Source organism: Kogia breviceps, chromosome 4 (assembly GCF_026419965.1).
Source record: "Kogia breviceps isolate mKogBre1 chromosome 4, mKogBre1 haplotype 1, whole genome shotgun sequence".
Taxonomy (NCBI): domain Eukaryota; kingdom Metazoa; phylum Chordata; class Mammalia; order Artiodactyla; family Physeteridae; genus Kogia; species Kogia breviceps.
In genome coordinates, this window is record NC_081313.1 from 27789618 (window position 1) to 27815308 (window position 25691).

The 25691-nt window shown below is 41.2% G+C and overlaps 1 protein-coding gene and 1 non-coding gene across 3 annotated transcripts; one reads left to right on the forward strand and one right to left on the reverse strand.

Moving 5' to 3' along the window:
• Positions 1 to 544: 544 nt before the first annotated feature.
• On the reverse strand, positions 545 to 25465 carry C1QTNF3 (C1q and TNF related 3). 2 transcript variants are annotated; one of them, XM_059060844.2, is made up of 6 exons: positions 25253 to 25465; positions 18449 to 18560; positions 15988 to 16142; positions 11692 to 11821; positions 4264 to 4363; positions 545 to 2726 (listed from the first exon to the last, which is right to left on the reverse strand). In XM_059060844.2, the coding sequence occupies exons 1-6, from the start codon at positions 25334 to 25336 to the stop codon at positions 2567 to 2569; spliced, it is 741 nt and encodes a 246-aa protein (XP_058916827.1). In that variant the 5' UTR covers positions 25337 to 25465; the 3' UTR covers positions 545 to 2566. The 2 variants fall into 2 exon arrangements, with proteins under 2 accessions (XP_058916827.1, XP_058916826.1); XM_059060843.2 differs by having other exon boundaries at positions 547 to 2726; positions 25034 to 25465.
• On the forward strand, positions 7992 to 8095 carry LOC131756451 (U6 spliceosomal RNA). Its single transcript, XR_009335634.1, has one exon. It is a non-coding gene; the product is annotated as a U6 spliceosomal RNA (small nuclear RNA).
• Positions 25466 to 25691: the final 226 nt, after the last annotated feature.

Consider the following 25691-nt stretch of genomic DNA (forward strand, 5'->3'; position numbering starts at 1 on the left):
TAGAATTTTAAAGTTGGTTGCTTAGATGATATGTTTAAATTTCCCATGACACCTACCTACTATCTCCTTTTCAGAGCCTCAGTTTTAGGAAGACTCGTAGAATCAATCTTCCAGATATAACTCTGGTCGTCGGTGAAATTATGAAACTACGATAATTACCTTGGCCTTCTCCCACCATACATACTACCCACTCCTCTTCACACTTGGGACTTATTTGCCAGCCCAAAGTGCTTTCTACCTGCCTGCAACCACATCTTGGGTGTCTCTTCCAAGGTGAAAACTGGAATTTAGGCATCAACATAGAAAGACTTCAAGTGTGTGATGAAGGTCCCTTCCCCTCAGGGATACTGATTTCATCACAGGACCCTCTAAACATCGGAGTCTTAAAGACCCAGAGGGTTGAAGTTAGAACAATAGAAAAACTGAAAAGTAGAGTTTTTTGTAGACAGTGACCCTGTTCTGTGCCCACACCATCAATTGTATGGCTGTTTACATCATCTGCATGAAAATATTGTAACTTTGTGTTAACAAACCATAGTGACTTATAATTGTATGACTATTCAACTTTATTAAAAACATTCTAAAATAGTACATTTAACAAAAGTGGGTTTATTTCCATATAATGCTTATTACAGTTTTCTTGCTTCAGTTTTATCTAAAGCCAGGCCAATATCTTACTCTAAGTCACTTTATTAGTAATGCATGCTCTTTAGATATGAAGTCCTTTTGGGCAACATGCAATATTCAGTTCTCTATTGGCAATGCACTTCTAGGCAAGTTATGACATTTGGTAAGAGTAAAGTTCAACCCCATGACCCCATACCGAGGTGGGGTCGGGGAGGGAGAATATATACAAAACCACAAAAACATTGCCAGTCAAGCACATTATAGCTAACATCCATTCACTTTAAAATAGCATTGCATATGGATTCAGGAAGAGTTTCAAAATATTTGTAGATCAAAAGGAAAGGGTCAAAGACTGGCATGAATGTGGAACACATTATTAGCTAAAAGGGCAGCTCTAATTCATTATCTCTGCTTCTAGCTATAGGGGGTAATCTATACAAGATACAAGTAAACTCATAGTTTAAAAGCCTTTGTGGAAATTCAAATTGTAACAGAAAATAAATTAAGGGCTCATTATTTCTAAGGGAATTCATTATGTAATATTTATTAGATGGACATCTCTGTAGTGCATTTTAAATATGATTCAACATCAAGGTAAATGCATATTCCAATGATTCTTTGCTTAAAGTAAACCAATTTGGGGTACTGTCATCAGAACTTATGGCACATTCTCATGAGTATCATTTTGGTGGCAAATTTAATCCTTTGAGAATGGATTTTGGGGGAGGTATAGGCAAAAGTCAAGTGGCACAGCTACTCTGTGAATATTGATTAAATATGGTAATCAAAGAAGTCACATTTTTTTTTTAATATACAGATTTTTTAATTTTTTGGCTGCACTATACATCTTGCAGGATCTTAGTTCCGTGACCAGGGATTGAATCCGGGCCATGGCAGTGAAAGCACCGAGTCCTAACCACTGGACCACCAGGCAATTCCCATATAATTTTTTATTTTTAAAAACTATTAAGCAATTTTATTCCATGTCTCCTAAGTGAAATACCTTTATATTTTGTATACATTAGTTTGGCTGTATATGTTTGGGTTTACAGCTCCTTAAACATGCCATGTCAGTGTGTGTAAAGTATATTAGGGTAATTTCTAAGCTGATAGAAAAGTGGGTGATTATATCCGTACTTAATGGACCTACACTCACCGCAGGCCAAAGTCAACAAAGCTCTGCTGTAATGTAAGAGATGCAAAGAAAAGAGTCTGATAATCCAGATCTGGTAAGCCCAATTCTGGGTCACAGGAAAATTCTATTTCCAAAACTATAAGCCATTAGAAGTCAAGATTTAATTGTAGCACTATCCTTATAAAAAAAGGAGGAGTCAATTATTTTTGAGCATTGTGAATACTTCTGCTATCTTAAAGCTATCTGGAATTACTAAAAAATATCTATACTTTATCCATGAATATTGACCCACTGGATCAAAGTGTTACTTCCCAGTCTAGACTTTACAAATATTTCTGGTACCTTGATCCAGGCAAGTGCCCCCTATTCTTTCCTTGGCCCCATCATAATCACTGCATCCTGTTCGCTGAAACGTTGTAAAGAATGAGGAACCCAGACCCTCAGGGGTTCCTGAATGTTGCCATTAGAGCCCCCAATACTCTTTGCAAATGACTTCTCTGATGGGAACAATTATTTCCAACCTGTATCAAGAAGGGAACTCTCTTTTAGGTGCCTAGGAAAGAGTGATAAAGGTTGCTGGGTATATTAGTCAAGGTCACTTGGGAAGACTGTTTTGTGGTTTATTCTTCTGAGCTCCTGAGTCATCCTGCATTACTGATGTACTTGTAGTATGATTAGCAATGTAACCAATAAAAAAATTTTTAATACAACATGTAGGACCATCAAATCTAAAGTCCCTCAGGTCATGACAACACCAGCTCAGCTATAAGTCTTCCCCAAAGTGGAGCTGGTCTATTCATACTTTTACTTAGTTTCAAAGAGCAGGAAGCCTGCAAAGGTGGAGAAGCGCTGGTGGTCCCCGTGAAGAGCGCCATTTCCCATTCTCAGCCAAACCTCATCCCCTTTGGCCAGCTTCAGCACTGCATGGTTGCTGGATGTATCTGATTTCCCCTTTGTTTCATAACTAGAAAGAAAGAAAGGCACCAACTACTTAGTCTTTGCAGTAAACAGCCAGCTCTTTACCAAAATCTGTCCTCCCTTCTCTTCCGGAGTCTCATAAAATTACGTACAGTCCTGGGATTAAATTCTCTAAATGACATGTGCCACTTATATATAGGATTCACCAATACAGGTCTCACAAACAGCCCCCCTGCTCTTTCCTCATTATGACTGTGTGGAATGATAATGACAATGACCAGCCTGACCTTGGAAGCCATCTGTTGAAGCCCAAGTGTTTGAAGACTGTGCCATGAGAAGAAAAGGAATTTCTATCATGTTCAAGCCCTTGGACCAATGTTACAGCAGTTCAGTCCACCTTAACTAATTTAGAATTTGGTTCTAAAGAAGGGTGCTGCCATAACGCAAACTAAAACATGTTGCATCGGCTCACAGTCAGGCAGAGAGCAGTGAGGAAGCAGATACTGTGGGCTTGAAAGTTGAAGATCCCTGTCATGCTAGAGCAAAACATTTAGTTAAACGTGATGACTTGGAATAGAAACCTGGTGCATAAAAATGTCCACAAGCTTGTTCTTTCCTCCTTCTGACTGTGGCAATGACAATGATGTGAGAATTTGGGAGTCGGTTTTATAGATGGCAGAAATGCTTTCACCAGCCCACATCCCTCAAAACCCTGGTGGAGCAACCCTCCTTCCAAACTCCACACAATTCCCTCCTCCACCCTTTCCACCCCATCCTTACCCAACCTGCAACTGGCCAAGAAAAATTGAGTTCTAGTGTGTTCGAGCCACAATATTCTGGATCTCTTTGTTGCAGCATTTCACCTACCTCACTCATCTTTTTCTCTTTTGGCTTTTCAAAGTCTCTTACTAGAGGCCAGGGTCCAAAAGAAAAAAAATATGGCAATCACCACAAGTCATCAAAAATAACCAAGAAAAGATAACAACCACGAAGTTTTTCACAGAGTTTCGCAATACTCATCTATTTAATTATGGGAAAGGTGTTGGCCTCTCTTCCCTACATCTTAAGCTTATATCAGAGCAAATTGCAATATTTCTTTTTGAAATGAACTTTTTTCGAAGGTGCCTAAGGGCCAGGTTGCTAAGGTAAACATCAGAGCCACAACACAGCCTAAAGAAGGAAACCATCTCCCAACTCTTAAACTGCCAGCTCCAGGGATGATAGGGAAGGCCATCAAAAGGGCTAAACTCTAGGCAAAGGGGGCGGAGAGTAGGAAAGGAGAAAAAAAGACTGAGAGGGAAGGAAAGAAAGAATGAGTTGAGAAAAGAATACAAATGATTAGTTATGGGGAGTGTTGCTAGTAATTAGTTCAAGACCTCTTATCAACCTGTTTATGCTCAAGTTTACCAGATTCACTGCTTCCCAAACAGTAATGATAATCTGGCCATATACGGTACATGGGAGCTCTCAATGACAACAAGGTTTATGCCAGTCTCTGTTGATTCCTATATACCTCTTGGCATTGGCCATCCTTTGAGCGAACAATAGCAGCATGGCTACCTATGACAGAAAAGACCACTCACCTGTACATGCTGAAGACCGTGTTGCCATTGTGCATGAGGTACACATACACTTCCTCAACGTCCTCATGTTTCATCATGCTGAAGGTGAAGAAATACACACCTGAAAGAGGCCGATATTTATCCGCATTTATATTAACTATTGTACATTGAGGACTGGGAGATATGTCGCATGACTTCACACTTCTTTTGTTGCTATTCTATATGGTACGTAGGTTCTTCTTGGCCTTTATTTCTATGAGTGTCCCTTTATCTGCTCTCACCTTCAAACTGCTTTAAATTTTTTTGAGACTTTCTCGGTGTGTAGACCATGTTTCCCTAACAAGAATACAAAGTCTTTAAAGGCAGGATTTGGCTGTATCTCTTGGCCTCTCCTTGCCCCTAACAAAGTGCAAAGTATATAAACCCATTCCTAGGTTTAGATTAACCATCATTCACACCTTCCTCAGGACACGTATGGACAAAGTAGAGAGACCTGCATGGAGGCACCCATGGTCTTCTGTGGCCTAACAAAGTGACCCAAGTGCAACATTGTCATTAGCCAAAGATAAGAAAGTACTGTAGCACAGTGAAATGATCATCAGTTCTTGTAGCTCCAGCAATTTCTCATGTTATTCATTGTAACTAGGTGAAATTATGTACAATAAATAGAAAGATTCAACTTTGACTCAGCAGCATGATCTTGCTACTAAAAATATGAATCCTTTTCATTAAAATGAGACCAACATATTTTAAAATATCTTAGTTTTCTTGTAAGAGTCTAGGGCTCCTAATTGAAAGTAACTTAATATACCTGATACACTTTAAATGCCAGTGTAGAAAATACCTTCACTGAAAGGTTAAGAAGAAGCCAATAGTAGAGAGATGAGCGAAAAGGAAAATCTTCCTAACGCTAAACGATCTTGGTTTGGAAAGTGCATTTTGGAAAGATGAATGAATATAAATCATCAAACTCTTATTGATTTCCATGCTACATTTTTAAACGAATGGCCTTGCCTTCATCCATTTGAGCTGCTATAACAAAATACAACAGACTGAGTAGCTCATAAATAACAAAAATTTATTTCTCACAGCTCTGGAGACTGGAATTCCAAGACCAGGCGAGGGCCCTCTTCCAGGTCACAGACTTCTGGTTGTGTCCTCACATGCCAGAATGGGCTAGGGAGCTCTGTGGGACCTCCTCTATGAAGGCACTAATCCCATTCATGGGAGTTCATGTGATCTAATCACGTAATTCCATCACCTTGGGCATCACGTTTTCAACATGTGAGTTTTAGGGGGATACAGTCAGACCATAGTAGACTTTGTAAAAGAAAAACCCAGAAACATCTAAAATAAACAAACAAACAAACAAAAAGCACCACATAGTTCTATGCTGTTTTCCAAAGGTGCAATCAAGTAAAATAGAAGCTCTAAGGCTACCATGTTGATCCATCTGTCTCTGAGTCAAGCTGAACCAAATAAAGATGTATGATTATGCTTAATTTAGTGCCAGGCTTGCATATTCAATGTGCTGAGAATAAAAGATACGATATAAAAATAAGTCATGTCCATTCATATGCCTAAAGATTGGTCCACAGATGAAAAGTAAAGGCAGATAGAAATTAGAGACTCAAAGAAAGTAATTTATATGTGTGCAGTTTTTCACATTTTACAAAACTTCTTATTACATGCACACACAACAATTTGCAATGCCTCAAGAAGATAAAGTGGGAATCAAAATGGCAGAAAAAGGGACTTCCCTGGTGGCGCAGAGGTGAAGAATCAACCTGCCAATGCAGGCGACACAGGTTCGAGCCCTGGTCTGGGAAGATCCCACATGCCACAGAGCAACTAAGCCACAACTACGGAAGCCCTCCTGCCTAGAGCCCGTGGTCCACAACAAGAGAAGCCACCGCAATGAGAAGCCCACATGCCGCAACTAGAGAAAGCCTGTGTGCAGCAACGAAGACCCAATGCAGCCAAAAATAAAATATAATAATAATAATAACAAACTGACAGAAAAAGATATTACTTTTCCTGGAAAAAATGATGACTATTATAAAAAATAGATGCAGAAGCATTTTAGAAAGACTAAGAAACCAAATGGTGAATAAATGAAATGGCTATAGAGTTGTAAATATAATACAAAAGTGAATCTATATTATATCCACACATGACTTTCCTCTGCAAGGGAAGGTACTAAAACCAGAGACAATACATTTGAACTCTGGTTTTCAGGTCTTTGTGCTACATAATTGTAAAATTCAGCCTTCTCTGTCCCATCACTCCCAGAGTTAAAAAGTATGAAAAGGTCATTTTATAATCTATTGGATGAGGTTTAAACAGTAAAGTGGGAGTCAAATGATGGCTGTTATTGTCTGAATTATGTCTAGCCCAAGAGAATTCTAAAAAACAACTAAATCCTTGAGCTTCAATTATAAAGCCATTGAAAGCAATGGAAGCATTCATTGGGCATATCTTTGCACCTATGCAATTTGTGGCACAGACAGTGTTTAACAAAATAGTTATAGGAAAATTATAACATAAGCCTTCAGAGCAGAAAAATCACATAAGAAGATTTAAAGCTGATTGAAGCATGATGAAAGATTGCTTCTATCACTTCATATGTCAGTTCATTTCTGACTTCAGCTGGGTAGAAAAATAAATCAAGGCACACATTAAAAGCATTTGTGACAGGACTTCCCTGGTGGCACAGTGGTTAAGAATCCACCTGCCAATGCAGGGGACACGGGTTTGATCCCTGGTCCGGCAAGATCCCGCATGCCGCGCAGCAACTAAGCCCGTGCGCCACAACTACTGAGCCTGCGCTCTAGAGCCTGTGAGCCACAACTACTGAGGCCATATGCCACAACTACTGAAGCCACGCGCCTAGAGCCCATGCTCCACAAGGGAAGCCATCACAATGAGAAGCCCACATACGCCAAAAAAGAGTAGCCCCTGCTTGCCGCAACTAGAGAAAGTCCACGAGCAGCAACAAAGACCCAACATAATCAATACATTTGAAAAAAAATAAAGCATTTGTGACAAATCTAACATGGCCACTGCACCCATCAGAATTTTCTTTTTCCTTCTCAATACCATATACAGAGACAAGGAAAATTGACAACAAACACCAAAAAAGTATCCATTCTCTGCAAAACTAGGAAACTGAAAAAAAAATCAATAAACTTAAAATATCAGTTAAGCGCTGTCACATGTCACTGACAGCAGGCAGAGTCACGGGGGGTCAAAATGGAGGGCAAGGAGTTTTGAGGAAGCCAAGGGGCAGCAGATCTCAAACAGTGCCCAGAAGAATGCACTCCCTGATGTAGAAGGGCCACTCTGAAATATAGATGCTGAAAAGAAGGTCCTGTGAGCAGGGCTGAGATAAAGCAAAAGTTATGTTTGGGGAGAAGGTTGCTAGATAAAGTACAGAAGGTGTGGAAAGCCATCCTGCAGTGGCAGATCTCAGAATCTGCCAGCAAATATAAGGCTCCTAAAGGCAAAGGAACTGGCAAGTGCAAGGCTGGTTTCAGAAGTTTTCCTAGACCCAGTGCAGTCTGGGGAGACGAAGTGTGGCCACACAGAGAAAACACACAGAGCGGCTGTAGTTAAAAGAAGTGGCGGGGCTTCCCTGGCGGTCCCGTGGTTAGGACTCTGTGCTTCCACTGCAGGAGCACAGGTTCGATCCCTGGTAGGGGAAGTAAGATCTGGCAAGCCCAATGGGGCAGTCAAAAAAGAAGTGTAGAGTGCTCGCTTCGGCAGCACATATACTAAAATTGTAACGATACAGAGATTAGCATGGCCCGTGTGCAAGGATGACATGCAAGTTTGTGAAGCATTTCATATTTTTAAAAAAAGAAAAGAAAGAAAGAAAACAAAGAAATGGGGAGTCCCCGGCAGCAAGGAAGGAACCACCAAGTCACCAAGCCTGCAAGTGTGCTGGGGTCCCTCCTCTTCCCCAAGAAACTACTGCATAGAGCTGATCTAGGAAAATTCTCTAACCATCAGTTAATTTTAGAAAGTAGAAAAGAACAAGAATTACTCACCAAGAAGAAATATTATCATGTGATAGATGAAAAATGTAAGCAAAGATTCCATCATGGGTTTGAAATATATTAATGAAGCAAATCCCTCTATGAAAGAACATTGTAAAACAGAATGCAGAAACCCATGGTAGAAATTGACCAGACAAGAGGAGGAACTGAAAACCAGGACATCATGACTAACATAAAACACAGAAAACATTAAAAAAAAAAAAAAAAAAGTATCACAGAAACAAGACAGAAGAAACTGGAAGAAACAAAAAGGAGAATTAACCCCTAGAAGATGCAATTTTAAGCATATGCAGGATAGAAACGGAAAAAAGCAAACAACATGAAATGGAAGTAAAGAACACCAAAAGATTGGAGAAAATAATACATACAGAAGACAGACTAAGAAAAGTTAAAAACAAAACAAATAAAATGTACTTGGGGTTCTTAAAAAAATTAACCAATGGTATACTAAGGTGCAAGGGGAGGGGTTCAGGGGGATGCTTGTGAGTGGTCCACTCCACAGGGGAGGAGTATTTTATCTCTGACATGTTTAGAACTGCTGGTCTATGATGCTACTTAAAAGAATCTAGCTAACTTTAATTGGCTTTATTGCAGTTTTTAAATATTCTGTAACAATATATCCCGTTTGCCTAATTTCCTAACACAAGTCAGACTGCCCCTAACACCACCTCACCATAGTACAACGAGAAGAAAAAACTTTATTTATGTTTTAAAATATAATTCAAAGAAGCTTTCCCAGACAAAAAGAAGGCTTACACACACATATTGAAAGGACACAGCAGGAAAATTTGACCCAGAATGATTAACACTTCTTCTAGCAAACTCACGGGACTTTGGAGATAGAGAAAGAACTCTTTGGGAAGTCAAGCAGAAAGATTGTCACTTATAAGACGAAAAAACTCAGACTTATGTCAGAGTTCTCCAGACCAAATGCCAGAAGACAGGACCAAAAAAAAAAAAGTAAGGCAAGGTTTTTATTTGCAGCCAAGGTTATAATAGTTTAGAGCATGTAAAGTCTCAGGGAATACTGATGGCATAAGTTTTCTTGAGAATATTAAAGGATAAAATTTAGCTAATAAAGAGATGTCTGGGAGACTTTGGCAAAATGACTAGTGGTGAACATGGAATATATTTAACTGCAAGGTAAGTCCAAATCATAGGAGGGGATAATGTTGACAAACTAAAATGTAATTGTTTTATACCTTGACAGTGTATAAATGATTCAATCACCAAAAGTTAAAAATTAAGAAAGAGAGAAGGTGAGAGACAGAATAAGCTCATTGAGTGGCTTATTTGTAATATTTGGGATACATATATATATATATATATATATATATATATATATATATATATATATAAAACACTATCCAAAAGAAAGCTGGGGAAGCTATAATATATTAAACATAGAAGACTTCAGAAATATTATCAAGGATAAAGAGAAACATTATATAATGATAAAGGGTCAATTCACCAATAGTCTAAATGTCTTTTAACTCATGAGTAGATAAACAAACTGATACATCCATTCAACGGAATACTACATAGCAAGAAAAAGGAAAACACTATTGATTCATACATAGACATGGATGAATGTTAAATGAATTTTGCTAAGAGACATATTGTATATATTGTACAATTCCATTTATATGACATTTTGGAATTCTAAGGATGGAAAACCAATCAGTCGTTGTCAGGGCTTGGAGTACACAGGGGTTGACTACCAAGGGATATAGCACAAGGGAATTTGGGGGATGAAAGAACTGTTCCATTTGATACTATGGTGGTAGAGATATATCTCTATGCACTCGTCAAAACCCATAGAACTGTACACCACAAAGAATAAATTTTGATCCTTGCAGAGTTTTAAAAACTCAACTAGAATATGAGAAGCTCAAGATGAGATTATGACAAATGAATCTAACTATATTACAAATGAATGAAGTAACAGAACTGAAGGGCATGGGGGGAAAAGATGATCTAAGGGCTTTTAAAGACAGTGTTTTGACTGGATGGTAAAAATAAAAAAATTTGTTTCTCATGGCACGCGGGTTTGCAATTTTTTAACTACTTTATTTGTATATTAAGGTTCAACAAATAAGTAAATATATTATAGATTAAGAGAGCCAGGGTTCACATTGTCAAAGAAAGAAGTTACAAATAAATAAAGCAGATGCTAGGATGAACTCAGTGGTGCTGGGTTTGAGTCAGATGTATCAGAATGAACTCATGGTTTTTTGTTTGTTTTTTAACACACAACAGAGACAGGTAGTAGGAAAATAAATACAGATATGTATGCATGCATGATTAGTATACATGTGTATTTCCTAACTCTGTCCATTGACAGGACGCAGAAGCAGTGACCTCCTAATAGCACTGAGTACATTTAGCACCCAAGTCTTGGTTTCTAAATACTACTCCCCAATAAAAGGAACCAGGACTCCTTGGGAAAATGGGTATTTCCAGAGCTAGGACAGGGGAAAATGCAACATGAGCTTGAAGCAGCTTGTGGCACTAGAAACTAACCAAGTTGTTGGGGACTGAATAATGGCCCCTATGTATGCTCATGTCCTAAAATTCCCAAGATCTGTGACTGTTACCTTATATGGCAAAAGAGAGTTTGCAGGTGTGAGTAAATTCAAGGTTTTGAGATGGGGAGAGTCTCCTGGATTATCCAGGTGTACGCAGGGTAATCACTCTGTCCCTGTAAAGGAGCCAAGGAGGTCAGAATCTCAGAAGACAAAGTGATGTGACAGTGGAAGCAGAGATTGAGGTGATGTGGCCAGTAGGCGGGGAATGGTGACAGCCTCTAAAGTTGGAAGAGGCAAGGCCCTAGAGCCGTCCAGAGGAACCAGCACTGCCCATACCTGGACTTTAGCCCGGTTGGACTGATTTTGAGGTACTGACCTCCAACACTGTTACAGAATAATTTTGTGTTGTTTTAAGCTTAGTTTGTAGTAATTTGTTACAGCAGCAATAGGAAATGAATACAGAAGTACTCAAAAAAATTTTTTTTAATGTTTTTAACAAAGGATACGGCCTTCCTTGGGGTGGTGGCAAAGGAGAGGGGATGAACTCAGTTATGACACATTTAAACTGTGAGAATAAGGGCTTTTCAAGGCAGAGGTAACTATGCCCTTAAGGTTTATTTGGTTAGTTTGAATGAGTTAATAATCTAAGTAGTCCATGGTCGTCATCATGTTTTAAAATGTCTCTGTCTTTTCATATATACATATGTTTTAACCAGAATCACAAAGAACTCTTAATTCCCTTAGGGTCTTTCTTTCTTTGTTCCCTCCCCCTTCCTTCCTTCCCTCCCTCCCTCCCCCACTTCCTTCTTTCTTTCTCTTGGTTGCTTAATTGATTAATCCAGTCATTTATTTTTACCTCTCACCTGATACTGGGGCCCCAAATCTACCGGTCATGACATCGAAGAAATTTCCGATGTTGGTTTCCACACTGCTGAAGATAATCCCACTGTTCTGATTGCTGAAGTGAGTTGCCAGAGAAGCCATGAATGCAATCTAAGCAAAGAGTTGGTGGTTAATTAAAAGGCAATTTATCTTAGAGAAATAAGGTTTTGATACAAGTAAGTTTATTTCACCAATATTTGTAACAGCAAGATTGGAAATAATTTAAACATTAATCTCTGGAGAAAAATTAAATAAGTCATGGTGATTTCTGACATTTTTATACTATGCATCATTAAAAGTATATATCAACAGTTCTGAGCATGTGTTTCAATGAACATTAGACTTTAAAGTGCTTTCTGAGATATTAAAATTCTATTATCAAGTAATATTGGAAAACTTGGATGAAATCTTCTACATATAGCTATTAAATGCCCATTAGCATATACTAAAGGATCTGAAAAGTCCTGCAGCCAACTTTTTAACTTTGTTTGCCCTGTGTTATTTTTTTCCATAAAAGACACCTGTGATATTATGATTTATAATACATATATATTTAGTATTTGCCCCCAGTTCTGGCAGAGAACTCCTGAGGTCCTTAGAATCTCCTAAGTGTTGAGGGAAATCGAGGTGTCTTTTGTTATGTTAATGAGGTAACTTTGGAAAAGCCCCTCAGGTGGGTCTGGTTGCCCGTGGAGCCAACCGCGTGATTAGAGAGCTTTGAACTCTCAATCCTCCCCCATCTTCCCCTTCCCAGCCCCTGCCCCCAAACCTCCGCAGTGGAGAGATAGGGGCTGGACAGAGAATCAGTCACCAATGGCTAATGATTTAATTACTCTTGCCTAAGTGATGAAGCCTCCATAAAAACCCAAAGGACAAGCTTTGGAGAGTTTCCCAGTTGGTGAACGCATGGAGGTTTGGGGAGAGTGGGGGAAGGGTGGGTCAGTCTCGAAGGACTGAGCTCTTAAGTGTCAGAAGTGAGCTAAATTGTAGGACATCCAGCTGGTATCCGAGAATTGCTTGGTGGTATGGGAATAGCCCACACTCAGAAATTGTACCACCATTGGAGAGTCACATTTGAAAGTCAATGCCAGTCCCCTGTCCAAATGAGTCATTGAAACTGAGTGCAAATTAGATCAATAAATTCTTTAACTTGATCGGATTATCCATCTTGAATGAATGGAAGTTTTAAGGGAGAGGGGTGGGAGGGGAGAGAGCAAATAATTTGAAGTTCTGGAAGACTTGGGGTGTGGGCAGGGAGGCAGGCCTGGGAGAATCAACACAGAAAGGATTGGGGCAGGCCGACACCAGAGGAAGAGATTTAGAAATGGGGATGAAGGGGCCGGAAGTCACCCTCCGTTACAGTCTGCCCGGGACCAGTCTTGTCTCCACTTTAATGCCTCCTTCAAAACATGTGAAAGTAGTTCTCCCTAATGACCGTAATGTGGTTTTAGGGTTAAAAAGCTGATGGAGCAAATGTAATAATTGCCCAGGTGTTCTCCATTAAACTGGCTACTACAAGGCCCCTTAACTAGGATATAACCATTCACAGATTTGGGTTAGTTTCTAGCTTTGAGAACCATCCATCTTATTAGGTACCTATAACCTGGGTGATGGCATCTGTTTCCTTTTCTTTGTAAATTTATACTGGCACACAGACCGCAGGTTGCTAAAATTATTAAACAGCAGTCATTAAAAAGTTACGAAAAAAAAGATGTTAGGAAACCACAAAAGCAGGTTGAGTAACACACAGGATCTCTTAGTTTACCCTCAAAATAACTTGATTCCCCCCAAAATGATGGAATTTATCCAAGTCAAACAACTACCACACATGCCCAAATAAAGGGTAAAGTTTTCCCCCACTGATATTTCAGATAGAGTTGTTGTACCTTATAGTTCTTTAAAAGTTTCTTGTGTTATAGTATTGTCCATGAAAATATTAATCAATAATCAAAGACAGAAATTGGAAAATTTATTAGAGCCAACCTGCGGTCTGTGTGCCAGTATAAATGTACATTTATAAGACTGCCAGGGGACAGTCTTTCAGAAATCTCTGAGGACTGTTCTGAAGAGGTATGGGGTTAGGGGGAGAAACCAGTATATATGTGATTTTAGTGAAGGGCTACATGCAATCAAGCATACATCTTGGTAGAAGGTTACTGCTATTCACAAGGAACAGATATCTTAGTTAATGGTTTCAGTGCTTTTCTAAGTACTGGTAAGATGCAAGAAACTGGGTTCATAAATTTCTCTCCTGAAAAGATTTAACTGTCTGAGGGCCAGTTCTGTCAGTTTTCCCAGACCACACAATGCCTCATCCTGATCTTTGCCCTGAATTCTTTTCACAGTGTATTATAAGTCAGTGACTGCAGTAGCTAATGACTTGGTTCTTATAGAACTGGATGGTGGACAACATTCTTTATTTTACAATCCTCTCCCTTTTGTTCTTAATTTCAACCAAGGTTTGGGAGGCAGTTTGTGACCAATTGTCCCACTGCACTAGGAATGCTCATTCCCAGGTCAGCCGAGGTTTTCCTTGATAGGACACTCCATGTGCTATTACTGGACCAGACCCAGTTAACAGTAGCCAAAAGCCTCTGGACCACCTGTGTTACTAATCTGTTGCGGTTCAGGAAATGGCTCCCTCTTGTTGCTTCTTCCTATATCTAGAGTTACACTATTAGAATCATTAATCTTACAGAACTATATATTTGGTCAATTGTTTCAAGTCCCGTAGTCAACATTATTTTTATTGGAAGCTCAGTCACACACTGGTAATGAAAGAAAAAATAATCTTATAAAATAGGCAGAATACAAGTAATATAGCTAGTAACATTAATAAGGTTGTAAGTAAGCAATATTATATTCTAAGGAGTTACATGTCTGGCGTCAAAAGAAGAGAAATTGATCTTTATGGTTGAGCAGTTATTTCTGCCATTGGGGAGGTCTGGTTAATGCATAATGCAGATGCACAATGCACACTAGAGGGAAGGGAGGAGGCCCAAATGGGCAGAGAAAAAATTATGTTTAAATTTTTCTTGACTTGACTTAAAATATGAATTTTATTCCATCAGTATGTTCTCTGTTACTGAATTTTAATCACTAGTTACTGTTTCAGGAACACATACCAGCCAGAAACAAGCAAAAAAAAATGCCAGTTTTCAATGTTGATAGGAGTCCCTTGGAAGAATCCATCTTCAAAATATTAGCCAAATAAATAAATAAATAATCCAGACTTAGTAATTTTCTTGGTGTGACCTAACCTCACATTTCACATTTGCAAGTTTTAGGTATTACCGACAACAAGAATTTTGAAGATCACTTAAAAGAGAAATAAAGAACAGATAAATGGGGGACTTCCCTGGTGGCTCAGTGGTTAAGAATCTGCATGTCGGTGCAGGGAACACAGCATCAATCCCTGGTCCGGGAAGATCTCACATGCCACAGAGCAACTAAGCCCACGCGCCACAACTACTGAGCCTGTGCTCTAGAGCTTGAGAGCCACGACTACTGAAGCCTGTGCGCCTAGAGCCTGTGCTCCACAACAAGAGAAGCCCGCACAGCGCAGCAAAGAGTAGCCCCTGCTCTCTGCAACTAGAGAAAGCCCATGCACAGCAATGAAGACCCAACACAACCAAAAATAAATAGATAAATTTATATATTTAAAAAAAGAACAGATAAATGGGTAGTGGCCTTGAGATAAAATGTCCAATGATAGCCTCATAAATGAATTTTAAAAACTTTAAGCTGAAATGAATATGGTCTCATGACTCAAAATAAAATGCCTCCAGTAATAAAGAAAATACTGATGAGAAAAGCTTTAATAAAAATTAATGCCACGAAATCTGATTTGATAGAATTACTTGTATATTAATATCCATATATGTAATTTAAATATGCAAATGTAACAAAATTGATAAATAAACGGAATGGTCAAATATCTACTTAATAATATTTTATGCATCTAAAAGTTTACATATTCGAGTCGCCCAAAACCTTTTTATTGAACATATCGCCTCATTCGGAAAATGGAGATTAGCTGATGTTCAGGGTTGCTTTTTATTTGGTCTAATGAGGGTGTTGAATTTCACCCTCCGTACATTTCTCCCTAAGAATGATTTCAATGCACTTTGGCAGCATAGGTCTTCTGCAAACACCCTGTGGTGGAGATGAACAAACTGAGACAGGTTTACTCAACACTGAGGATGAAGAAGCACTCAAGCCTTCTGATTCCTGGACCCTGAGTGAGGGTCATCTGGGGACATGCCCAGACGATTTACCTGCAGCTCTGGTGGGATACCCGGGTGGCCCTTCTCTCCTTTGGGGCCATGCTGCCCACGCTCCCCTCGTGGCCCCAGATCACCTTTGTCTCCTTTCTCTCCTTTGGCCCCTTGGTGGCCAGTGGCTCCATTATTGCCATTGTTTCCATGGTTTCCTTAAACAACCAGACATCATCACATGAGAAAGCCCAGTCACTCATACTCACCATCTATTTTTATACAAATGCAGCTCCTTTCTTCAAAAATGCACAAACTTAATTGTAAAAGGGGACCATTTGAAACAAGTTCAAACACAGCCATGGTGACATCATTGGATGGGATCGCTTTTAAATGGGACACTGAAAACAGCCTTAGATACTCTTAAGGCTCCAGGCTCCAAAGGCTGTTTTTCCTATAAAGCAAGACTTGGATGAAAAATTGCATATGGGGCTTCCCTGGTGGCGCAGTGGTTGAGAGTCTGCCTGCCGATGTGGGGGACACGGGTTCGTGCCCCGGTCCGGGAAGATCCCACGTGCCGCGGAGCGGCTGGGCCCGTGAGCCATGGCCGCTGAGCCTGCGCGTCCGGAGCCTGTGCTCCGCAACGGGAGAGGCCCACATACTACAAAAAAAAAAAAAAAAAAAATTGCATAGAGACATTATAAAGCATCCTTTATAATAGCAAAGATTTGAAACCACCTAAATGTCCGTCAATACTGAAAGGGCTAAATTAAAAAATGGTACATCCCAGTAAATGATGTTATATAGTTACAAAAAAAAGGAATGCTGAGGAAAAATATTTAACAGCATATTTTTAGATAAAAAATGTTATGAACCAATCAATAGTGATAGCATGATACTATGTATAAGTATATATATATATATATATAATATAATATAATATATGCACATGTTTTATCCAAAGGGGAAAAAGACTAGAACAAATTACATAAAAATATTTTGCAGTGGTTTATGTTTTTCTAAGTGGATGAAGCACAAATGATCTTTGTGTCATTCTATACACTTTTCTTCATTTTTGAAATTTTCTACAAAGAACAAGAACTACTTTTATAACTGGAGGAAAAGTAAAATCATTGATAAAAAAATTATAACAGTAATCTTGAAAGCAAGACTTGGATAATGATTTCAACTCTTCACTTTACTTTGCTAAGAGATAATTTCTACACCTCTCCCTTTATTTTTATATTTGTTGAATTCCAGGCTCTTGTGTTGTTTATTTTGTGTGCCACCTTTGGTCAGGTTTCATACCGAGCTTGCAATCCTTACAGATTAATGAACTTTGACTGGGTTTACAAGTTAATGTGCTAATGACAAAACTGTTCCTGATGGGACGCGCATAGCCAAGGCCAGCCTGTCCTGTGACCTCAGAAGAGTTTAGACCTAAGAAGATTTTAGAGGGATCTGAAAGTCCCCCACCTGTAATCACCGTACCGGCTGCCTGCTGCGCTTGATGTTCAGAGACATAGATTCCAAGCTACTGATCCTAAAGTCTAACGGAGCACTTTCTCATTCTAAATGTGGTTTCCTTTGACAAGCCACTCAAAAGTATTACGAAAAATTAAACCTTCTTTGTTAAATATTAACATCAGTGGGAGTAAGTCAGAGAAGAGCAAGCAGACATGTGCCAAACCCTGAGAGAATGTTCTATCCCCAGGAATTGACCTGGAGACAAGAAAGTCAGTTAAACCCCCAGATAGATTTGGAGGTCCTGGGACAGAGGGCACCTGGGCTTCCCTTTCCTTGGCTGCCCCAGGAGACTAGCAAGTTCCCCCAAATGATCCATGTCTGGGGTGCCACTGAGTTGTAGAGATGGCTGAACAGTGGGTCTAGAGGGACCCAGTGTAGCTCTACAGCATGCCCCATGCCATCATATGGTGCTGGAGCCCAAAAATGTTCCCATGAGTCCAAGAGAGGCATGAAGGTCAACTGAGAGACAGCTGAGCATGGAAGGACCTGGGGGTTAAGGGAAGAAAAACTCAGCTTGACCTAGAATCAGACAGAAAGATGTGTAGCTCAGTAAAAGAGACTGTGAAGATGACTATAACCCAGAGCAGCAAGCTCTCCTCCTCACTCTCACTTCCCAAATCCCCTGAAGCCTAGATCTAGTGCTCTGTATGGAGCACACGGTGGCAGAAACACTGAAACAAGAGTATAAACCTGTTAAGCTCCAGTGGTTCCAGACTCCACGCTGGGGAAGGGCCTCCTGGCCTGTAAGCTGGGGCCCCAGCAGGCCTAATGCCTGTGCGATTCTGCAAGCAGTATGGATAATAAATACTATGGTTTATACAGTTCCACCTCATTAACTCAATAAGCCCAGTTCCCCACCCAGCCCTCTTTTGGATTTTCCATGCATAAGCTTTGGATCACACACAAGTGACCCCAACTCACTGAGCTTCACCCCTGGCTCCTGTTTTGGCACAGTCTGCAATTAGACTGGAAAACAACGCATCTCTCTCATCCTTACCTGGAATGCCAGGGAGACCAGGAGGTCCAGGGGGGCCTTGGTAGCCTCGAAAGCCGTAGTCTCCATGACAACACTTGCTGCAGTCTGGGGGCAGTCCTCCAGTTTGTGGAGACTTTGAAAAAATACAAAGAGAAGCTTCAGAGAAAGGTACATATGAGTGATTAGAACTTTTGCGCTTCCTCTGGCCACAGCCCCTAGGTAAGCTTAATTCCAAACAGCCTATGACCACATCAGAAAAGAACGTGTGGGGTGACTTATGTCATCTTATGTCAATGGCAAAGGAGTCAGGGAGTAGCTAATGAGGTGATCAGAAGGCAAAGGAAACAGGAGAGTCACTAGAAGAATAGGATCTTTGGAAAGTGGGAGTGGAAGTACAGGATTGGGGCTGTGTTTCTGGGAAGTATGTTCCTGCTGCTACAGGAAAAGAGAAAGCTCCTTCAGAAAGAGAAAGCTCCCTTTCTTTTCCAACTGCCAGTAGTCTCAGATGTAGCTAGATTGAGTAGATGACCCTCAAATGATAAACATTACCAACCTCAAATATAGTTATTAAGTCTACCTATATTCATGATATTGGGTAGAGTTCTTAGAAATTCTGAATTGCAATACAACACACATAAATTGCCTTAGAAAATTAAGGAAAGAAAGTATTCATTAGTCCAATAAATTCTTATTAATTATCTACATCCTGAAACAACTTTAACTCCCTTTTATTAAACTTCCACCTTTAACATGCTGTTCTGTTTCATATTCCACTTGAAAACCTAAAGTGATTAACGCATTATTTGAACCGAGATTTCATGAGTACTTAATGGATATTAAATGTATTCAAAATATGACACTGAGTTCAACACTTCTTTATTCAATGATAAATTTCTAAAACACGTGTGCTTACTATCAAAGGAGCTAGAGATTTGGCAGAAGTTGAATGGCAGAAGAGTTAGAGCTGCTCATAAAATTTGGAGTCTCTTCTAAATTGGCAACTTTTAAAAAAAAATTTATTTATTTATTTACTTTTGGCTGCGTTGGGTCTTTGTTGCTGCACATGGGCTTTCTCTAGTTGTGGCGAGGGGCTGCTCTTCGTTGCGGTGCACGGCCTCCTCATTGCGGTGGCTTCTCTTGTTGTGGAGCACGGGCTTTAGGCGTGTGGGCTTCGGTAGTTGTGGCTCACGGGCTTAGTTGCTCCGCGGCATGTGGGATCTTCCCGGACCAGGGCTCGAACCCGTGTCCCCTGCATCGGCAGGTGGATTCTTAACCACTGCGCCACCAGGGAAGTCTCTTAAACTGGCAACTTTAAATGATAGCTTACAAAAGACTGGTGGAAACTTTCCTCGACACCAATTATAATTCAAAAGTTTTTTGAAAATAGCATACTGTTGCTAAGGGATTCATTTTTTAAAAGGAAAGGATGGGGTGAGAGAGGAAGGACAAGAGAGAGAGAGAAAGAGAGAAAGGGAGGGAGGAAGAAGTCATTCAAAATTGAAGTTTTCTCTATCATTAGAAATCCAAGCAGAACAAAGGATCAAGGCTTCACACTGCTGGACCTCTAGACTTTTATAGCACAGGAAACTCTACTCAACACTCGGTCATGGCCACGGAAAGGAATCTAAAGAAGAGGGAATATATGTATATGTACAAGTGATTCCCTTTGCTGTACAGCAGAAACTAACACAACATTATAGATCAACTATACTCCAATAAAAATTATTTAAACAATTAAATTAAATTAAAACAACAAACAAAAAAATAAGCTTGGGCTTTTTTCCTTACCCTCATTCCTTTTTCCTACAGGTTCCCGCCTAGCTATTAAGAAAAAATGCAGAACAACATCTGTAGTCCAAGCAATTGCCTGCAATGGCTCAGAGCTCAATCTCAAGTTTTCAGTAGCTAGGATTTAGAGCAATCTCCTAGTCTAGTCTTCTGTCCCCCAGTCCCAACCTTGGACAGGTATGGGAGTCTATGAAAACCTTTTATAAAACTGGCAGAGGAAAAGAAAAGCAGCGAAAGCAATTGGTCTGAGACAAGGGATTTCAGACCCTTGGAAAGTCAGACCCCACAGCACCACCCCATCTTCTAATCCAAAGATGCAATCTGAGAAGTAGGTATTCTGTAATTTCCTGGTATGATTTTGCTAATATGAAATACAGCCATTTAAGCTCCAAGAAATCCTAAGCTCTGCCAATAACAAATTTTAGGGAAGGAGAAGGGTGGGGAGGGAGGGAAAGTACTGAAGTGGAACCGTTTGTTTAAAAATAGAATTGAAAAAGTGAGATCTAAGAATGTCAGAAAAAGAAGTAGACTGGAACCAAAACTCCCATCACAGGTCTGTGTGACTTTTGTGAAGTCCCTTTCCCCCAGACATCATTTTTCTTGTCCACTAAATTAGAGGATAGGGTAAAGATGGTCATGAATTTTCTTTCCAGCTCTATAATGCAAACAAGGATACTGAAGTCTTTTCCAAAGCCTCAAATGGTGACTTAGAAAGATGTCGCTTTGGGCTTCCCTGGTGGCACAGTGGTTGAGAGTCCGCCTGCTGATGCAGGGGATGCGGGTTCGTGCCCCGGTCCGGGAAGATCCCACATGCCGCGGAGCGGCTGGGCCCGTGAGCCATGGCCGCCGAGCCTGCGCGTCCGGAGCCTGTGCTCCGCAACGGGAGAGGCCACAACAGTGAGAAGCCCGCGTAACGCAAAAAAAAGAAAGAAAGATGTTGTTTTGAAATCTAGTGTCTGGGTATGAGGCCTTAGCGCCATCAGATGGGGTGCAAACCCAACCACTTTGAGAGCATAACGCTGCCGCCAAAACGGAGAGACTTCTGGTCATTAAGTGGGCCCCTTCCTGAGAACTGTCCTGTGACATTTCACAACATGGGCCTCCCTCTGGCCTGGTCTTTCAGAGTTCAGTCAAATGGAACCATGTTCATGAGCCTTAGAACAAGTTGGACAGGATGTGTTCATTGAGAAGTTTTCTCCCAGGTAAGGGAAAATGACATTCTAGGTAGTTCTCTATATCACCCTCTTAAGTTTATCAACTCCTTTCCCCAAATTAGGTCAAATTTGAAAACCAAGTTCATGCAAATGGACAGCATGGGAGGAAGAAAATCCCTAAGACAAGTTGCATCCATTTTGTAGGTGGAGGCCTAGGGGCAGCTACTGAGAATGAAGCTCTACTATTGGGAAATGACTTCAGGAAAGACAGTCCACAGCTCCTTCCTTAACTTAAGGAAGAGGGAAGAGAAAGAAGGTGAAGGGAAGTCGAAGAGGGAGAGATAGGTGTCCAGGAAGGGGAGGGGAGCTGGATAAAGGTGAACAATGAAGAGCTACAGAGAAGAAAATGCCAGGAAAAGAGAGTGCAGGTCTGCTCAGCCCACCTCTACACATCTCTGCCCAAATGCTATGGACAGAGTCATCTTTCTAGAACACACACTTGATCACCTCACTGCCCGCTATGCGCAAACAAACAAACAAAATTTTGCTGGCAAAATAAGGTCTAAGCTTCCTCACCAGCCAACAGAATCCATCAGGTGGCACTAAAATCTCTGGTGTCTTCCTCTTATAGCCCAGCTCTCCAGCTACACCCACTCCTCAAACCTCTCTCAAGGCTCTTGCTGTGGCACATATTTGTTTATTTTATTTTTTCCGGGGCTGCCCACCCTTTCGTCTCATCTTTTGAGATCTGACTCAGCTGCCACCACCATTCTGACCCTTTTCCCCCAACAGTCTTTTGTGCCTTTACTATGTGTATCACCTGGTACTTAATTACCTGTCGATTTATCCCCACTAGAGCCCTTCAGCATTGCTCAGAGAGAGAAGCTTGAGTGTATTTATCCCCATCCGAAAACATGACTCATAGTAGAAGCACACGAAATAATTGGTAAAGGGATGAATGAGGGAAAAGGAGGATTAAAAGAAAAGAAGCAGTGTGGGAAGTGAGAGAAGAACACAGAACAATCCTAAATTCCACGTGGGTCTCCATATCCACCGGCAGAGAGTTGTACTGAAACGTCTAGAATATCAGTGGCTAAATCTCCTCACTATCTCCTGTTGGGGGCTGGTTTGGAAATACTTCAGGAACCCAAGGGAGTTGGAAAGGCCCCCGGCTGAAAAAAAAGAAAACCCAGAAAGTGGCTTCTTTTCCCCCTCATCTGATTTCAACATGCTAGATGCCCAGAGGCACTGGAAGGTGGGGTGGAATAGAAATGTAATTTGGATTTCAGTGGCCTGTCAAGAACTGATGACTGATGACAGCCTACATCTGCCTTCTGCTGCCTCTGGGGGCTCACATGCCGTGACCAGGAAGGATCCAGCAAAGAGCCCAGTTTTTGAAGTAGAAAGTCCAGATCAAGGCTTGGACAACAGCACAAATATCTTTACCACTGAGAAAAACACAAATGAATATTACTCACTCTTCAGCCAAAAGACTGTCAGATGAAAGAACAATCTCTAAAAGCAGCTTTCAAAAAGCAGGATTGGATTTAGAGGATATCATTTCTTCCACGGCTCTGCAAAGGAGCAACTTTTTCTTGACCAGGCCCCACAGAATAGTTCGGACAACTGCATCTGTGGTCAAGTTAGAAGTCCCAGGTCTGTCCCGGATCTACAGCTGCTTCTGCCTGTGGTCTTGGTCTGATCACGCTACCAGTCTCAGCGTAAACTTTCAATCTGTCGTCAGAGGAGTTTAGATTTCAGCTGCATGGACTCTGTCAGGGCCTATTCAACGCATAGAAGCAGTCAATTCTTGTAGTAAAACTTATTTGTTCAAAGATCATATAATTCAGGGGGCTTCCCTGGTGGCGCAGTGGTTGAGAGTCCGCCTGCCGATGCAGGAGACACGGGTTCGTGCCCCGGTCCGGGAAGATCCCACATGCCGCGGAGCGGCTGGGCCCATGAGCCATGGCCACTGAGCCTGTGCGTCCAGAGCCTGTGCTCCACAATGGGAGAGGTCACAATAGTGATAGGCCCGTGTACCACAAAAAAAAAAAAAAAAGAAAGAAAGAAAGAAAAGAATCCTCCTGCCAGTGCAGGGGACACGGGTTCGAGCCCTGGTCCGGGAAGATCCCACATGCCACAGAGCAGCTAAGCCTGTGTGCCACAACTACAGAGCCTGCACTCTAGAGCCCAAGAGCGACAACTACTGAGTCCGCGCGCCTAGAGCTGGTGCTCTGCAGCAAGAGAAGCCATCGCAATGGGAAGCCTATGCACCACAAAGAAGAGTAGCCCCTGCTCGCCGTAAGTAGAGAAAGCCCGCGTGCAGCAACGAAGACCCAATGCAGGCAAAAATAAATAAATAAATAAAATAATTTTTTTTAATGTTTAATTAAAAAAAGATCATATAGTTCAGAATAACTCCCCTTGCCCCTCATCTGATTTCAGCATGCTTGATACCTAGAAGGCAAATCAAAATATGCTTCTTCTTTATGTTGTACACTTGAAGCTAACATAATGTTATATGTCAATTATACCTCAATTAAATTTTTTTTAATTAAAAAAATAATAAAGACATAGTTGAAAACCAGTTTCTTCCCGTTCTTAATGTTTTCGATTAAAATGAGTTTCATCGGGGCTTCCCTGGTGGCGCAGTGGTTGAGAATCTGCCTGCCAATGCAGGGGACACGGGTTCGAGCCCTGGTCTGGGAAGATCCCACATGCCGCGGAGCAACTGGGCCCGTGAGCCACAATTACTGAGCCTGCGCGTCTGGAGCCTGTGCTGTGCAACAAGAGAGGCCGCGATACTGAGGCCCGCGCACCGCGATGAAGAGTGGCCCCCGCCTGCCACAACTAGCGGAAGCCCTCGCACAGAAACGAAGACCCAGCACAGCCATAAATAAATAAATAAAAATAAAATAAAATAAAATGAGTTTCATCAATTTGCCATTCACTACACTGAAACCTTAACTCACTCCCGTACTACCCTGAAAGAGTTAAAGATGTTTCCTTAGATGCTGTGCTTATACTCAGCGTCTTACACAAGTCCTTTGTGATTATCAGGCATTAAATCATACAACAGAATCAAGTCTGCATTTTAAACACAGTGTGTTTTTGTTTTAACTCTTTGGTCCTTTTTTAAACAGAGCAAACATAGAGACTTAGCAACCTAGAGTGCTATAAATCAAATAACCATGCCTGGCATGAAATGTCACAGTAAACTCGCAAATCAAATGAAAATCTCAAAGCGCAGTTTCTCTCTGCTGGGAAGAATTAACGAAGTCCAACTTACGATCTGCAGATGATTATCTCTAATGATCTATCTGCAAAGGTCAGATCTGCAAAGGTCAGCTCTCCTCCTTTCCGCATCAACAGAGCAAGAAAGAAACCAAATCACAGCAGAGCAGGGCTGGCTGTCCCTCTTCCCCTTTCTGATGGGGCAGCTGTGGCCTCTCTTTATCTCAGTCCATCAGTGCTAAACCTCTGCTGATTTTCTAACACAGACCAGCCTCGTCCCTAGTATCCCACAGCAACCCAGAGAGAGACCCACAGGCAGCTCAGCCAACTTCTGGAAAGCACCGATCCTAAGAATCATAGCTGAAAAAAGAGCAAAAACAACAAACTCATTAAGCTTTGACAGTAATCCTTAAAAGAGAATTCCGAGTACCTGGCCCCAGAATGGGGTGATCTGGGCTAGGTCATCTATCTCGGGGTGCGGTAGCTCATCTGGTCTCAGGGGTTTTAGGTCTGTAGAAGTGTTATTATCCACAGTCCCAGTTTTAGGATGGCTCCGCTCTCTCACTTTCTCCCTCTTGGAGCCGCTACGGCCAGTCTGCTGATGGCTTTGCACTATTCTCGCCACCACTTTATTAGCTCTTCCGCTCACCTCCATGTATTCATCTTGACCCGGGCAAAAAGGGAGGAAAAGCAAAGCCAGCAGGTGCCAACAGACGAGCTGCCTTCCGAGCATGATTCTCAAAAGAGCCACAGAGCCTCCCAGAGAAGACGGCTAGGGCTCCGGCTGCCGTGATCTCTTCGGGCAAGTGCCAGGGCTGCAGATGAGACTTGCAGCCGGCCAGGCGGTTTTATACTTCGGTATGTAATAAATAAGGCTGCAGGCCAGAGGGAGAGCAGTCCTCCTCCGCGGGCGGAACGGCCCCCATTCATTACTTTCCCACATCACAGGCAAAACGATTTGTGTGACAGCTCCCAGTTGGTGGGGTTCATAAATGTCACACCTTGGCATGTTTTTTATTAAAGTGTGGAGAAAACATGCACAACCAGCTGGAAACAGGCAGCATGTGTCCAGTGGTTTGCTTTTGCTA

Coding starts and splice junctions, on each gene's coding strand:
- C1QTNF3 (XM_059060843.2), bottom strand. CDS start 25,336: ATGCTCGGAAGGCAGCTCGTCTGTTGGCACCTGCTGGCTTTGCTTTTC. Junction 18,561..25,033: donor TCACCCCATTCTGGGGCCAG/GTACTCGGAATT, acceptor ATTTTTTCAAAG/TCTCCACAAACTGGAGGACT. Junction 4,364..11,691: donor ATTTGGGGCCCCAGTATCAG/GTGAGAGGTAAA, acceptor GGCCTCTTTCAG/GTGTGTATTTCTTCACCTTC.